The following is an 18,023-nucleotide window of genomic DNA, read 5'->3' on the forward strand; positions in this document are numbered from 1 at the left end:
ATATGTCGTTTGCTTCGGGGATACAATGGGTATCTCGTTTGTAGGATACTTTCCTTACTGCAAATATTGCCTCGTTAAACTTCGAGAAAGAAGCTTGGTTCTCCCTCTCGACTCGCTTAAGTGTATATTTCGAGAGTTGAAAAAAAAAAGGAAGGAAGGAAAGGAAAAAAAGAAAACCAAAAAAAAAAAAAAGAGTAAGGATTAGAAAGTAAGGTACACCGTGTCGTCGTTGATTTATGGTCTGAAACGTGCTCGTAATTTCGAGCGTAGGAGTGCTTATTAAAAAGCAGAAACGCTTAACTTGAGAAAAGAGAAACAGCGAGGAAGTAAAGTGTGATTCGGTATAGCGCGTACGTGGTAAGGCAGCTTTGGTAATGCTGATAGTAGTTGTAAGGATAGTGGTGAAGCATGAATCGCATCCGGTCTCTCGTTCTTTATTTAATCCTCACCTTCTTCCATAGCACGTCGTCTATTCATTGAATTTCACAAACAGCCACATTCGCTTTTTTAAATGAACAAGATATGTATTTACTCTAGTCTCAAGTTTAATCGATAAATCGTGATAGCGTGAAAAAGTATTTGAATAAGGAATTACTTCTACTAATTAATTTTACCAATTAAAATAATTTCTTGTTGTAGCATTCTCAGAAAGTGTTTCGTGTTTTACATTATAATTTTAAAATATATAATATAACATTGATTATATTATTTTTTGTTTTAATATTAAACAAAATCTAAAAATTAGCTGTTTATATTATCACCAGTTTGCCTATATATAAGGATACATAGATGCAAATGCAAATGACTCAACATTTGATTAAAAAAAAAAACAGACAAAGAAAGTTAAATTTCATGAAACTCGGCCAGGTGAACTCAGCGACGTCAAATATAAAATATGCACGCTCTGCTTATTGTCATTCTGTCGTTCGAAGTCCTTATTCTTTTTCTTCCATTTCCTTCCTTCCTTCCTTCCTTCCTTCCTTCCTTCCTTCCTTCCTTCCTTCCTTCCTTCCTTTCGATGGTGACGCGTTCTCTCAATTTATAGAGATTAATCCACAAAGAGAAAGAAGTTGCGATTCGTGCGAGCTTGAACGACTATCAAACTTTTCTCCCCAGTGTTTCACTGTTATTCCGAAAAGATATCAAGAAATAAGCCATGAAAGGAAAAGAAGAAAAAGAATAACTAATTGTAAAAGTCAAATAGACGAAAAAAGAGAAGCTACGAGATGGAAACATCGGCAAACAACCGATGACATAATCTCAAAGGAACAACATTATTCGCTTGATGTCTAGTGGAAAGAAAAAAATGAATTTATGAATTTAACACGCTTGATGTCACGATTTTAAATATTGAAAACAAAACATACAACACTATATTCATTTTAAAAAAGAAAAAAAAAGGAAAACGAAAAAGTGAAATAGTAGAACAATATCAATCGTACTAACACATACCTTTTTTTATTTATAATTTTATTTATTTTTGCTATCTAGTGACAACAATCACGATATTCTTCCGGTCCTTTTTTCTTTTATTATTATTGTGAAAAAAAAGCAAGATAATGGAAAATCGGATAAAACGAAGTATGTACTTCGATATACATGAAGGTAGGTAAATTAAAAGCGTCAGAGCCATGGCGAAAATATCAATTCCAACGAGTGAAATTAATCGGTACGCTCGGCCGATTTATTCGCTCAAATAATCCGCCACAAATTGAACGATATTCCTGTTGATACGTCGATACGTTCACTGTATGAACGAATTGTGACACTAAAGGATACGTTGAAATGACCATTTTGAGTTTCTTGCGTTTGTACCTTTTGAATAATTTCATTCTTTAGTCTTTTTTCGTAAGCTATAATCTTTATGATCTTAAATCTTGCGAAAGAGAAAGAGAAAGAAAAAGAGAGAGAGAAATGAAAAAAAAAAACAAGGAAAAAAGCTTTCTTGAATCTACATTTAATACGTTTTCACGAACTTTGTGAAAACAATCCTTGCAATGACATTAATCTTTTCTTATAAAAAAGCGAAACAAAAGCGAAAATATATATACAATACGAAATAACAAAGAAAACAAAAAGATAGGTGTGAGTTATTTAAAATGGGTGATATAACGTTAAATCTTGAATGAGAATCAAAGTATCAATGCTATCATTTTTAATTTTTTATATTGTTTTCTCATGTATTTTTGTCTCATTACTTTTATAAACGATTGCACGGCTTGTAAATTTTATTGGATTTTATTGCAATAAAACACAACATACGTGGTTAGAGTAAAAAACAGCCGATTTTTATATGAATCAACAATTTTAATCAAATATTTTTAAATTTGCCCAAAATGCGTTAAATTTTGGCTGCGAACTGGTATTTAGATGTTTTTTCTTTTTTTTTCAGCTTTCATTTCACACAATTACAAAGCTCAAAAGCTTAAACAAATTTTACCTTTTTAATTGCTCGTGTTTTATAAAAGAAGAAACAAAAAAAAAACAAAAAGAGGTCTTGGAAAATTTATTGTGGATGATAAAAAATGGAATTTTAAATAAACCATTAACTTGTATTTTAAAAGAATACATGCAATACTGAAAATGATAATCTGATCTTTTCTCAAATATTCCCATAGCTGCTCGTTCAAAATCGATAGTAAGAAATGTATCATCTTAAAAAGTCATTTTTATTTCTGATCGTATAACCAATATTAACATCTTTAAGAATTATTAGAAAAGCAACATACTAATAATAATAATAATAATAATAATAATAATAATAAAAATAAACCCTATAGAAGAGCGGGATCAAAGTATCCTCTTAATAATCCTTACTGGTAAGAGATGACTAAAAGGAAAAACCGAGAAAAAGTAGAGAAAAATAAAAAAAAAAGAAAACGTTTTCTGAGCTTCCCTAAGAACGGAAAATTAAGACAATACATGAAATGGACAAACGACATGGATGAATATGTCATGCACTGTTTCAACATAACGACAAAAATAGAAACAATTAAAATCGAATAATTGATCCACCGACGTAAGTAGGATAACCAATTCTTATTTAACTTAAAAAAAAACCTATATGAATGGGGTAAAATCGAGTAAACCGAATGACCAAAAATGAAAAAAGTAATAATAACAATAATAATGAAAGAAATTTATAATTAGATTTCTTACTAAATCGAATAACGATAAACATTAATATACCGACGTCGTTGAACTGGATGTTTTACTAATAAGCTCACCCTCATGCATTTATCCATTTGTACTCGAATAAACAAATTGACAAATGCTGACAATTCTGTTTTCATCTCTTTCCTATAAAATATATTACACGGAAACGATTCATAATAACGAGATCGATTAAACGAAGATTAATATTTTCGATAAGAAATGGTGGAAAATTAATTCCGCTTTTTGGCATCTCTAAACACAGGTGCTCTGGATTTAATGTTAATACGTGGACGAAAGAAATAATCGATTCGCAGACTAAAATATGGGAAGTTTGGTTAAATTCGTCGTGCGAACGTATCCTATTAATTATAGTGTCACTACTACAGCATTTCGTCGTACCAATAGAACGTAATGTAATTATAACAAAATGTTGACCAGAGCCACGTTGCAACAATTACCAGTGGCAACTAATTAACAAAGGTTTCACATGAATCATTTGTACGACTGAGCCCGTACACTGTTTAAAGCGTGGCCATTTACTCGAGAATCACAATGCGTCTCAAATAGAAACTAATTGTCATAGGTAGATAATTCGCGGCGTTACCGTAGCCATTAACGTGTTTCCTATCGACTATTGTATGGATTAAATCATCGTGGATAGCTTCGTGACACTCAACAAAGCCAATGAAGTTACATTTAACGATTAATCGTTACTCTACAAAATATTTTACATATGATTATTATTTACCATATATTTTATGCATTTTTAATGTATTACATAATATTTCAATCCCCTCGTGATATTTTACTTTTAATTTTTGTACGGTTACATCAATTTTCAAGTTAAATTAATAAAAAATAACGGCAATAGGAATGTAATTATTATATGCATTACCAAAATGAAAGTAAAATAAAAGATATTTTATTTCAAATTGATAGATACATTTTATTAATTAAATATATATATAGGATAAAATTGATATATATATATAGCACATATATAGCACATAATCAACGATAATGTCAAATGCAAATACGTTAACGAAAGTTCTTGAGGTTTGTTCGACACAATAAAATCGATAATCTTCATTCATCGATCATTCAACTTTTGACAAGACAAGACTTTAAGTAGAATTTCAAGTTCCTGAATACTTGTATTTTATCACGAATCTCAAGGAGCCTGATGGACGACGTTGTTAAGTCAGACTTTTATTTTTCGTTTAAAATTCGATTCAAATGTTCTTAAATTAATATTAACATTAGACATTAAGCAGATGGATTAATAAAATTATAATAAGTGAGTATAACTGTGCACTCGTACAAGCAAAAATTATGAGTTTTTTTTCTACGTTCTTATTTCTTTATGCACATCTTTTTTTAAATGAGATGTTCTATAAAAATTTAAATATTCCTTGTCTGGAGTTCTCTCACTTTATCTTCACATACGAAGTTTCATTTTCTTTCCATTGTAGATCATAGTCAATATGAATCTATTTCTTTTTAGATACCCGCGTTCAAACGAGACTCGTGAATTTTAAAGACAGTTAAAATCATAACATAAAAGTTTTATAATCAATTTTAATAATAAATAATTTGATAATAATATTTAAATAACTTACGTCGTATCTCTCCTGAATATGTGGTCCAGCTTGAGCCATGTAAAGTGTACTAGCAGTATCGAAGACTAATTCCAAAGGAATCCTAGTTACCCTTTGTTTGGCCATTTCATGACAATTTAAATATAAGGTGACATCGGTGGTAGATACTTTAATGACGATTTTAGACCATTTCTTCGTTAATTTTGGCACAGTGAATTTGGCAACTTCTTCTGAAAGGGAATGCTCATCGGAATTTGTGTAAACCAGTGAAATGTTCTGATTAGAGCCTGGACCATCCTTTAAAAAAACAAAACGAAAAAGAATATTATCAATTTTTTGTTTATAGATTAAAACAAAAGTTTACAATTTTAAGTATAATTAACACGTTGATTGGTATGTGACCCGCTAGCGGGACGTAATCAAATGTTATTTTTCTACTAACCTGATGTGACAGGCTATTCATATATGCTTTGACACCAAAGTAAAACATTCTTTAATCATACGAGTGTAGATAAAGTTTTTTATTTCAATCTATTTCAATCTGTTTGATAAAAAATTAGTATTGCGACAAACAACGTGTTAATTAGGTTTATTAAGTTCTTTAAAATCTTATACTAATAATTCAACGATAAAATACTACAAAAATTAAAAACAACATAAAATCTCACTATATAGTTATTTAGTTACCGAAATTCGAATGCCCAATTGTACAACAGTTTCGAAGGGATTGAGAACTGCAAAGAGGTAGCTAGTCCTGAAGGATATTGGCTTAAAGATAGCCACTAGGGTAAACTCGGCTGGCAACTTCTCAGGAAGATAAAGTCTATAGGGTTGTTTTACTTCAGACCCAGGTCGGAAACCAAAAGCCGGAAATCCGTCGAGGCCATCGTCGATATAAAAATTCTGATCGTCCGTCGACGTCACAGAAGTTACCAGTAGATCGTAAACAGCTTCTGAAATATATGATTACATATTAGTATAAGTAGTTTTATAAATTAATATGAAAATTTGTTATGTTGATATCATTTTAATTAATAATCGTTAAAGAAAGGCAATCAAATACAGAAAGATAACATATTTCGATATTGACATTCAACGTTAATTATTTCGTTCTCTTTCCCAATGTTACTTTGTAAATACTGTTTCTACAGTAAATTGAAATCATTTATTTTTTATTACAGATCGTTAATATGACCGATCGATCTCATTACGTATTTTAATTTCAACATTATTTCAATGAAAATTTCTTTGAAATAAATGTTTCGTTTGAACTTATGCGGTATCGAAAATAGTAAAATTTACGTCACGTTTATTTCACGTAAATTGTTTGAAGGTAGTTTGAAACACCGCGAATAATATATCAACGTAACTATACCAATCCAAGCGGTAGACTAGGCACATTATTTTACTGCGACAATTTGCAACTTATTCCCGTATCGTAACCGCGCATCAATGAGGATACTCAAATTCAAGTGGATATACCTTGAGGAAACTTTGTAAAACACACTTAAAGCCAAAGGTAGATAGAATATTATTTTAGAGAAACATTCAATTAGTTTGAATACTCCATAAGGAATTCTTGAACATCCCTATCATTTTATATCGAAGTATTAAGTACCTATGGGTATTTCTGCTAAAATATCCAAATTTGTATTAATAATCCACGGGAAAGTAAAGTAATAACTGATTAAAACTTTCTCGTGATAATATTCTTACTATTGGCTAATTAAAACGGATGTTGCTACTATCTCTATTAATTATTGCATATAAGTCGTAGTACTATTCGCGCAAAGGTTTTTGAACATTTTGTGGTATCGAATATCTCAATTATTTTGACATCCATTGTACATACGTAAAATGACGTGTTATTTAACGCCAATGACGATCTATAATGATGAAATATAACGTTCCCTCGATGATTTGGTATTTAATAATTTAGCGGACATACAGAGAGCTCGCCATTTTATGTCATATATCATACGCACTTGTGTCACGCGATACACAACTACGTATGCGAGAGCACCGATAATCGATATTTATTACCTCGTAGTAAGCCCGACCTACACGTTCAATTAGAAAGTACTTTTAAAAAATTTAAGATAGCTAAAAGTAATTTATTTTTTATTTATTTTTGATTTTCAATTATTTGCTTTCATTAATTTGTTATCTATCAAGAAATAAAACATAGATAAGATCAAAATAAACGAAAAAAGACTTGACTTAATTTCTTTTTCATGTTCTTAAATTAATAATATTCTTAAAGTGACAAAAATTTTTAACTTCTATACAAATATACATCTCCATTATGTTATATACCATAGTAGATGTATTTAAAATTTATAAATACGTATATATTTAAAGTTACAACTTATCTAAAATGTATTAATTACATATTTATTGAAATTTGTGTAAAGAAATCAAAGATTTCAATGCTTGACGAGTTCATTGTCGTACCGGAGATTTGATCGCTGGCACAAACAAGGTTTGTGAACTCCACGACTTATATACTTCCCTGATCTTGTTCTCTATGTCATATTGAAATTACCGCGAAGAAAGGCATCGTTTCTAAATCCTATAATCAAGTTAAACTATATTTTTAAGAAATTAAATCAAAGTATACGAATTTATGAATGTAACCGTCTTGAAAATATCAAACAAATGTTAATTTGTAATTTTACTAATAAATCTAACTAAAAAATTATTTTCTTTTGAATCTTCATTTTTTATCATTTTTTATATATCATCACAATTTGATATTTTATCGACAAGTGCTATCATGTGTAAATTTCTGTTTATTGTTAAAAATAAACAATCGACAGAAAACGAATCTTCTTTCTTTTTCTCTCCTATTATATTTCTTTTCTTTACTTATATTATTCATCTTCTACCATATCTTCATCCTTATCATCTATTTATTTTGTCATCAAATACGAACACAAAGTGTATACTTATTTGTTTTACTATGTTTTGCTCATTTTCTTTTGTCATCAGTATTGCCTATATTAATATTACTCGTTAAGAAACAAAATCGAAGTTAGGGGGTAGGAAAAGGGAGGAAGGGATACTAAACAAGAACACACACTTTCCGAATAATTATTCACTTCGGAATATCGTATTGCATGTTGAGCACGTCTCGTTTCTCCACATTTCAGAACAATATGTTACATCCAAAGTTTGATGTATGCGGAAAGTGATTTACACAAGCGAATACAACATGACTAAATCCAAAAAACATCATATATACACACCACAAGTATATGAATTTTTTTTTAATGGTCTGTTACATACGTGTATATATATATACGTACGTATTTCGTATAAATTCTATAATATACATATATATAAAAAAAAATAAAAAATTCTTGTGTAATTTTTCGATAACATTATATTTTATTACAAAGTGTTCTCAAATTTGTCATACGCAAGACGTACAAAGCATATTAAAAATTACAGTTACACAGGAGAAAAAAAGGAGAAAAAAGGAGAAAAAAATGTATTCTTTGTTCGGTAGCGTTTAAAATAAATGAAATCAAATCTGGTCCGTTGAACGCTAATGCAAATTGTCATTCCGAGAATTCATTTTAACTTTTCACCAAGCAAAAAGTACATACTTTTGCGTTAATATTCCAAAATTTTGCAAAATCATGGAAACGACGTTTTACATGTACTCTCGATGCAATTCAGCTATACATATTATATGTACGTCCGTTACGCAGGCAAAATAGGATAATAGGATACCGACGCCGACGGTAGGAAGCACTCTTCCGTTTCAGCAAGTTTCCAGAGCTTTCCCGTGGGACCGAGCTTTTCTTCGGTTCAGCGAGGCAGCGCTTTTGCACAATTTCCACGGGAGACTCGTTTCCACGACGGCAAATCGATCGTCGTACATTTTAATTCGATAGATCAACTGTATGCAACGAATAAGAACGTTTCATGCAACTCGACTGTTTTCTAAGATCAAAGAAAACTCACTTCATTCCGAAGCATTTCAAATTAAAATCACATTTTGATTTGGAAAAAGTGAATTTATGACAAAACAAAATAGATATAGATATGAAGTGCATATAATATTATATAGATAATTGAACTCATTGATATTTATTTCTTATTTTTAATTATTTTATTAGGAATTATCATTCAAGGTTAAATAAAGAAAGTAGAGGAGATCATTTTGAAATATGTTTTTTATTTATTCAAATCGTTCGTCCAATGAGAAAACTTTTTATCGTATTGTCATTTTGTTATATTTCATGATCTATTTTTAATTTATTCGCCTTCTTCGACAGTTTCATAAAAAAGAACAAAATGTTAGATTGACGTTTCAAGTTAAGGGATTTTTTCATTTTTCTTATATTTAATATTATGAAATTTCAAAGTACGAAAACTGCGATAGAAAGTTCTTCCTATAAAGAACAAGCAAACAATGATAGAGAAAAATGAAGAGATATAAGGAAAAAAAAAGATTTTTCCATCAAAAAGTTTGAAAGCATTGAGTAGATACGAAATTGGTACTGCCACATCAACGACTCTAACTTTTTCTCTTATTTACCGAATCGTTTGTTATCATTCCGAGAAGTGCAACACCTTAGAGAATTCTGATTCTTGAGGCTCATCGTTACTTTTGAAAAATCACAAAAGTTTCGAAGAAAGATTCAAATTTTCATTTCTACAGATAGTATGTGAAATCTATAAAAGAAATATTATACAATTCATCAATCGTGGAAACTACTAACGTAAATTTTTATCAACGTTGAAAACCCATAGGAAATAATTTCCCACGAATTTACTATCTTATATTCTATGCAGTCCCACTTACGTACGTTTTCTTTCATTATAAGAAAGTAGTAACATATGAGGCAAGTAGTAAAAACTACTGACAACATCTGTCACCCTATTTATTCATACTTTTTCTCGACTAACAACATTGTCAGACACATTTTTATAAGGCTGAAGCTACACTTGCATTCACTATTTCTTATTTCATGTTATAAGTGTAATCCTCCTTAGTACTTATAAATTTATGTTGTAATTTGTATTGTATTGTAAAGTTGACTGATTGGTGAAAACTTCGAATACTCATTATATTCTTCATCTTATTATAAGATACAGAATTCAATCATTATCGTAAGCTTATATTTTTACTTTTATTACTTTTATAATTGTACTGTTAGTAAAATTAAAATTATACAATTATGATTGTGCTCTATACCAATATCGTGATTATTTCCAGAAAATATCAAAATACACTACTAATCATTATAATGGAAAATTGTGTTACCTTTTACCTTCAAAACAACTCTTTTCAATTTTTGAAAGTACACGCGTTTTCCAAAGGTTTTCCGTAAATTCTCTTCGAACGAAATAAGAGAATAAAAGTTGAATAGCAAAAGAAATAAGGATGAACGAGAGCTGGAGGAGAAAAGTCGAAAGTATGCTTTGAAAAGTCGCGAAGGAACAAGCTAGCGAGAAGATGGTAAAAGCTGTAAACGAAATCAGATTAGGAGAGATTGCGGTTGGAGTTTTGCTTCGAAAAGGGCCACGAGTAATCGTCGAGAAAATGTTCTTAGGTGGAAAGAAAAACAGATGCAAGGCTTGAATACGACGGAGAGAGTTAGCTAAAATCGAGTTTGGTAGGAATTTTTCTTCGAACTACCGTTTACGATAGGGTGAGAAAGAGAGAGAGAGAGAGAGAGGGAAAAAGGAGAAAGGGTGGGAGTTCTGTTTCTTCTTTAAAAGCTGCCGCCCTGTGACGTGCGCGGAATTTTCAGTCTGATTGTGAGTAGTAATCGAGCGTTTTTACCAGGCACTGCTTTTGCTTCAAGTTTTCGCTTACAGATGGCGCCAGAAAGATCGTCTCGTCTGCCCAGTTACCCACCGTATCCTACTTTACTATTCTATTCGGCCAATAACGCGCTTGAAGGATTCTTTCTGCTTCCGTCTCTCTTCTATACAATATTTCATATTCTATATATGTATATATATAAATCTAACAAATTTTCGATCAGAAATATAATTTTATCGAATATTATTGATTGCATTTACCTGGATCAATGTTCCATTTCTTATATTTTACGATTAAACAATGTTTAACAATGGCGTAGATATATCATGTAGAATTAACGAATATATTCAATATAAACAATAACGAAGATCAATAATTGCTAAATATAGTGAATTTCAAGAGTAGTTCTCGTTATAAAGATCGATCTATTAGCGGAACGATGAAAACAGGAGAGAATGTTATTTTACAGAAGAAAGGAGACATGTCTTAGTGATGTAAAGTTTCTTCCATGATCCACGTTACATTTTACTTTGTATTATCCACCTTGTCGGGCTCATCTTTCCTTATCACTCTTCTTATAATCCCCTCAACGTTATCCTGTTTCAACAAACTTGCATCCGCTTCCATGGTCTTTGTTGTGTCTGACAAGAGACAGAAAGAGAAAGAACAAGACAAATTCGAGGAAAGGCTTCCGCAAGCAGAAGAAACTTCGTCCAGCTTCAAAGCTAGCAGACAGATGCTGCTGTAGACTTTTATTTACTCGAAAAGTTACGTTAATTGTTTCAGAACTCGACTCTGTCTGTCCTTCTTTCTCTCACATTGTTCCTCGAATCTAGATCGAAGTAGCTGTGATGGCGCGAGAGCGTTAATTGGCAACGGAACTACAATTAAACGTGTCTCGGAATCAAAGTTCATACGGGTTTCTTATGAAACGAGTACGCTTGAGTGGTTTTTAATAATTACGTAGGTACCTTTTGAAGCAATGAAAAAATTAATAAGGAGTAAAACTACCCTATTTAATTAATTATATATATATATATATATATATATATATATATATATATATATCTTTTATTTAAATCAATAAAAAATAATGTTTTCACATGTAAAGCAACGTGTTATATTTAATAAAAAATAAAAAATAAATGGCAACACTTGGTATCTTGTAAAAAAAGAATTTTATTGGTAGGATCTCTCAAAAAAGGAAATAATATTCGAACTAAAGATAAATGACGCAGGACGAATGAAAACAGTGTAACATAAACATATTCTTCCGATTCTCTCGGGGGAATACTTATCTGGTAAAAGACAAGTTAAGAAAAGAGTTTACTTTCGCGCTTGGACGAACAAAGTTCGATAACGATGAAAAGGGAGAATGAGGATAGTGGTATAGTGGTCGATGCTTGTAGTAGTATTATCCGAGACAGTAGCTTCAATTTCGTCTCACGTTACACGAGTTTCCATGTATTTCGCGGTTGGGATAGGGTGCCTTCCCCTCAAGGCATTTCACGCATGAACAGACCTTTATTTACTCGTACTCTCGACTGAGGAGTAGGCAACCGTCGGACTTATGAGACGGCAGGTACGCGAGAAAGAAAAAGAATGAAAGAAAGAAAGAGAAGAGAAGAGAAGAGAAAAGAAGAGAAGAGAAGAGAATAGAAGAGAAGAGAAGAGAAGGCTTCTTGAGTCCTAAAAGGGCGCGAGGACCGTTGTGTAAATCCCCTGGAGGGCCTCCTGGGTAAAACTTCTCGTTGATTTAGGCCGGCTTTTGTCATTTTCTCTACTCGACAACGGCACGAGAAGAATAAGGAGAGAAGAAGAAAGAAAAAGAAAAAGACGAAATTTCGAGTAAGCCTGACACTTAATTCGTCCTTGCAAAGAAGTGTCCTAAAGGAAACGTACGTGATATTAATTGAAAGTTCGTAATTGGAGTGGTTTCTCGTTAGATGTGAAATCTTTCTAAGATTGAAAAGATTTTACTTTCTACTTTTTTTTCTTTTTTAATTATGCGCTGTCGAGACAAAAAATGTGTTTTTTACGCATTTATGTATGAAGAAATGAAATCGAAAGGTGCATCGTTAACGTTTACAAATTTCAAGTCCTTTTCATTTTCACACCTCGTAGCTATATGAAGATCTTTGAAAGTGTCCCATGAGCACACGAGAAAGAGTATAAATCTAGCTTTACGTGAGATATCTGTCATCGTCCTACTACATTATGTGCGATACTGAATTATGCTACTAGAACAGCCTTAAGGGAATACTTCGATTGACGTATAAAATGTATTATAAACAAGTATCGCTTGATCTCTTGTAATACCACGTTTCAAAAAAATAAAAGTAAAATTACCGGACTATACTTTTTTTTCGTTTTCTTTTTAATTTAATAACATTACTTTAAAATCTATTTCAAGTAAATCAAACAGTTGGTAAAATGAAAATTCCTTTTTGCATATATCTGACTATAAGGAATGCTATATAATCTTACAAATTCTGTTAAATTTGATATTGATGATGTCTTCGCTACTGTACATACATATCAAGAATATAGTATATACCTATATATTCTAAAATTACGTTTCATCCTTGCCTGAAGCATCGTTACCTTAACATGGATATTCGAGGCGATGAAACAACATTTTGCATTCATGATAAAGTTCTAAAGTCATCTTCGATCTTTCATATCTTAAAATAATCAGATAAGTTTATTTGAAAAAAGATATAATTAAAAGTAATACATATTTACTTAATTCAATTATTCACCTTCTTAATATAATTATCAATTACTTCTAATACTTTTTCTTTACAACAAATAGACAAACAATTCTGTTTAAAACAAGTGTAAGAAATAGTTACAAATTTTAATATTAAATTCATTAAAAGTTTCTATTAAATAAATAATTAATATATTTTAACACGAGATATCTTACAATTAATTGATATGTACATTATAATATTTCGGTAGTTAATATAGATTGTAAAAAGAAAATTTATTTGATAAAGAAAATCCTCGAATGGAAGGCAAGTAATACAGCCAATCAGGATGATATCGGCGACCGACATCGTGGCTCCAACGATATCCTCGCAATTATTTTCCCCTGGTCCATTGTTCGGCTTGCTTCTTACGAACGAAACGACACAAAGCCTCTCGCCTCGATACTCGCCGATGATAAATGGGCACCGCCAAAAAGAATCATAGCAGGAGGATCTTAAACGTGTGCGCGCGCGTACCACCCGCTTCAAGGCAAAAGAGGATTTTCAAGATAGTAGTCGTCCTCGTTGGTACAGTAAAGTACGTTGAAAAGTTGTAGCCAACACGCCGGAAGTTTTATTTCTGTCTTTTGCCAGTGCTTTTTTCAAGAGAGAATTTTACGAGGAGAAAAAATAAATAATATCGTATTATTTTTACAACGTTTTTCATCGTTGTTCAGTCTTTTTTCTTTTTGTTTTCTCTTTAAGAATTCTCAAACTTTTATATAATTTTAAGTATTTAATTTTGATAATTAAATAATATATTAAATTTCAAATTAAAATTATTATTATTATTTTTTATAACGTAATACTTGCCATAATTGTTGGATTTATTAAACGAAAAGTTTAAAGGGAACTATATTCCGAAATATCGACATAACACAATACACGTGAAAAAGTAACTATTTTCTACATTTATTTTGAAATTCTATGTGGCCCAATTTCGAATCCGATTTAAATGAATATGTTGGCATTTTCTAACCATTCTTTCTACTTTTTTTTATTGTTTTCCCTTTTTCACCTATCCATTTTCTTTACTATCGTTCCTTCTTTAAGTGAAAAACAAAGAACGGATTTAATCAAAAAAACTTGGAAAGAATAGACGGTTGCCTTTTTTCGGTTCGCCCGACTTTTCTCGAAATGCAGCTTCCTTTCTCATCCGTACCCCATTTTTCAAAGAAGAAACGAAGAGAATTTTACGACGAAAGAGAACACTATTTTGGCAAAGCTATTGTCAGGGACTTTACGTTTGGATGTTCCATCGTATAATCGCACAAGCTGACGGAATTCTAATAACAGAAAATGAGAAAAATCGGAGTAAAAATAAGAATAAAAAAAATTTTGCATACATTATAAATTGACTATAGTTTCTTTTTCAACATTTAACAGTGAAACGTATCAACGATTTTTCTCTTTTAATCGGATATCTTTTTTAACGTGAAAATATATTTTTAAGGGGATGGAAGATAAGAGAATAGGAATAAATTTAAATACCAATGAAATGAAAGAATTTTCAATAAAAATATTGAACACGAATGAAAAGAAAAGGTTGAAACAGTAATATCACGAAACGGGGAGTGAAAAAAATGTTGGGAAGATCAAAAGTATATAATCCATCCTTGGCATAAAGAAGAGAGAAGATTTGAAGCACGCAAAACGGACTTTATGAACTTCGTGCTCGATTCGCAATATGTTTCAAAGACACAGGCAAATTTGGCAGGAGATGGAGAGAGGAGAATAGGAGGTTGCTCATCTCGAAGTTTGCTCGTAAATCAGTACTTTTCGAAGGGTGAGGGTGAACTAAAAGAAGTAAAAGAAAAAAAAGGGACAGTAAAAAGAGAAAAAAAAGGATCGGAGTCAAAGGTGGGAGCCCTCGTACGTTTTCACGTTTTATAACGTACCTTTTGTCTTGTCTTCCGAGAAGAATTTCGTGTGACACGCGAGCACAGCGAACGCAATACTGATACCTCTCAAGGGAAAAACCGAACAACGAAAGAGAGTGTGAAAGAGAGAGAGAGAGAGAGAGAGAGAGACAGACAGACAGACAGACAGACAGAGGCAGAGAAAGAGAGAGGATGCAGCCAATTTTGTCGCACGTCAAAAGAATACTCACCGTCGAAATTTCATAGTTTTTTATTAATACATAAAACGAGGACAACCTGAATTCGAAACTTATGTTATAAAATAGATATAGCATTATAATGAACAAAAAAATTTTTTTAAAATAAAAAACAGTGTAATTACATATGTCTATTAAAAATTTAATAGGTGTAAATAAAATGAATAATTTAATTCTTTTTATTTTATTCTTATTTTATTTATTTCTGATATTACATCCTTTTAACTTATAATACGTTTATACCAACTGTCCGATAAAAAAATCAGTTGAATTAATTTGAAAATGGAAACGTTAAACGTATTAACAAACAATATTTAAATATTTATTAATTTGTTTTTAGCGTAAAATGTTGCGAAGAAATTTCTTTTACTTGAGAAAACAAAAAACAAAAAAATAGAGTTTCCTTTGAAGATTCGAACAACTTATTCAGAGTTCGCTTTGAGAGACGCTTTGTTTGTCGATATTATGCCGCCATGTTCGCATGGCAAGTAAAACACGAATCTTAAGAGTCCTTTGCATCAGACTAACGGCAAGGAAAATTAGGTGCAAGCCTATTAGACAACGCTTGGTTTCTCCTTAGTTAAGGAGAGCGATAGAAAACGTGCTCGTTCTCCAATTAACACCTTCCGCGAGAGGCTCGTTTACACCAGCACATTGCTGTCGTTCGCAAAGCTTCTCTTCCTTCCATTTCGAGAAATTCGCGTTATTAGATACTCAATTCAACAGAAACACTTTCTTACTTCTTTTCAAAAGTTTAATCGTTAATTTTCATTGTTTCTCTATTTAGGTACTTACAAAACATCAACACGGTTACCTCTTTGTATGATCTTAAATCATTTAATTTCATCGAAAACTTACAAAAAAATAAATATCAATTATATTTTTAAGTAAAAAGAAACATATTTTTATAAGAAAACAATTTCAATTATAATAATAGTCACTTATAATTAAATAAAATAAAATTAATACATAATATTAAAACAATGTATTAATCAAAATAGCCAATAGGAGAAACATCGAAAAATGTGGATTACGTTCGACTTTACTCGTATCAAGTAAGGAGTCAATAATAGTACATTGATCCTCCATGCAGTATTCCGAATATCAGAGACATAATGTCATATCATGTTATATTGAAGGAAATCATTCGTGAGGAATCAGGATAATACTTATAGGAGATACAATGAGAAAGTTGTAGAGAGATTCATAAATGGATTTATTTATTCATTAGAATTACTAAGTACTTGTAAATTAAGATATACCTAATTATTTATTTAAACGAAAACGATTGAATTTCTAATAGAAGAATAACTATTTATGATGATGAAAAATATTCTTATTTTTTTTCAGAATAATTTTTGTTTAATTATATTAATAAATTATCAATTAAATAGTAAAATAAATCGTTTCATTTTCTATCAAATTTCCAATAAGATTGACTAGAAGCATCATAAAAATTATATATATATATATATATATTTTTATTGAATAAAAAAAAATTCGGGCAATGACATTATTCTAAGAGATGAAATTCGTTGTTATCAAATAGAATCTACTCGGTTATTGTAAAATTTGATTTTCCCTTTCGTAGTTGATAGCAAAGTTGCACGTAGAATGTCGATGATGCCGTAGGCGATGGCACCGGTGCCCTCCGTCCTCGAGGAAGGCTAGAAACGACCCCGAGAAGCATCGGATGGCACACAAAAGGTGCAGCTAAGAGTTCATATTCTTTATTACAGGTACCCTGGGGCAAAGTCTGAGTGGTTTGTCTCGACGCGTTCTTGGTATTGTAGTCCGAGGGCTAGCCCGAAGGTATCCTCGTGTGCTGTATTCTCCCCTCCTACTATCATATCACGTGTGTATCCTTGATGATTGGATAGAACGTCGATTTCAAATAATAAGTATACGAGATGTATTCAAAATTTTAATATTGAAATATTTTCAAAATTAAGGAAAAGAGAAAATCAGATTTAAATCATTTTTTTTAGCAATAATTTTGAATACAAATTAATCGATAAAAAATATTATTATGTTAATTCTAGAAAATTTAATCAAATACACTCCCCTTATATTTCGGATATTTTAAACAAAAATTTACGATAAAATGCTAACTAATGACATTGAGTGGCGTAGAAGCCACGCATATATATTTTTTTTTTTTTGGTTTAATATTATTAAAAGAATATCGATGATATAAGAGATTTCTAAATTTGAAGTAAAATTAACATTTACTAAATATAAACGGTTTTTAATTTTTTCAATAATTAAATATGAAAAAAATAATATATACGTCTGTTAATTCCATTTAGTTTTACTCAAAGAATCACTCCGTTACACGCGTAATAATCGTAACTTTATCGACCGAGAAGAGAAGTCGACCTCGAAAAGCTCATATTTTTCAATTTAACAAAATTTCTTACGCTCGAGTAAATTTAACGAGCCCCTCCTTCCTATTCTCAGGAACGAACGTTTTCCATCCCTGTGTGGGGTCGAAGACGGACATTGGTTTTATGGGTCCTCGAACAACGGGACAGTCGTAAACGTAAATTTATCAAACTGCGATTTTAAAGACCGTGCTAGTTCACCATTTTTACGGAAGTTCACCATTCTTAAAAAAT

At 31.1% G+C, this 18,023-nt stretch overlaps 1 protein-coding gene across 2 annotated transcripts in view; it reads right to left on the reverse strand.

Annotated features, from left to right (window-relative positions):
* The window catches only part of Mp (collagen XV/XVIII-type protein multiplexin), a 202,287-nt gene that overhangs the window by 131,962 nt on the left and 52,302 nt on the right, over positions 1-18,023 (reverse strand). For both annotated transcript variants that reach the window (XM_015316488.2, XM_015316487.2), the window contains exons 3-4: positions 5,442-5,707; positions 4,776-5,051 (exon numbers count right to left, since the gene is read on the reverse strand). In XM_015316488.2, the coding sequence (XP_015171974.2) occupies positions 4,776-5,051; positions 5,442-5,707 (542 nt within the window). The remainder of the gene's footprint in view (positions 1-4,775; positions 5,052-5,441; positions 5,708-18,023) is intronic.

Source organism: Polistes dominula, unplaced genomic scaffold, assembly GCF_049000335.1.
Source record: "Polistes dominula isolate Pdom_NZ unplaced genomic scaffold, Pdom_raw_medaka contig_77, whole genome shotgun sequence".
NCBI classification, from domain to species: Eukaryota; Metazoa; Arthropoda; class Insecta; order Hymenoptera; family Vespidae; genus Polistes; species Polistes dominula.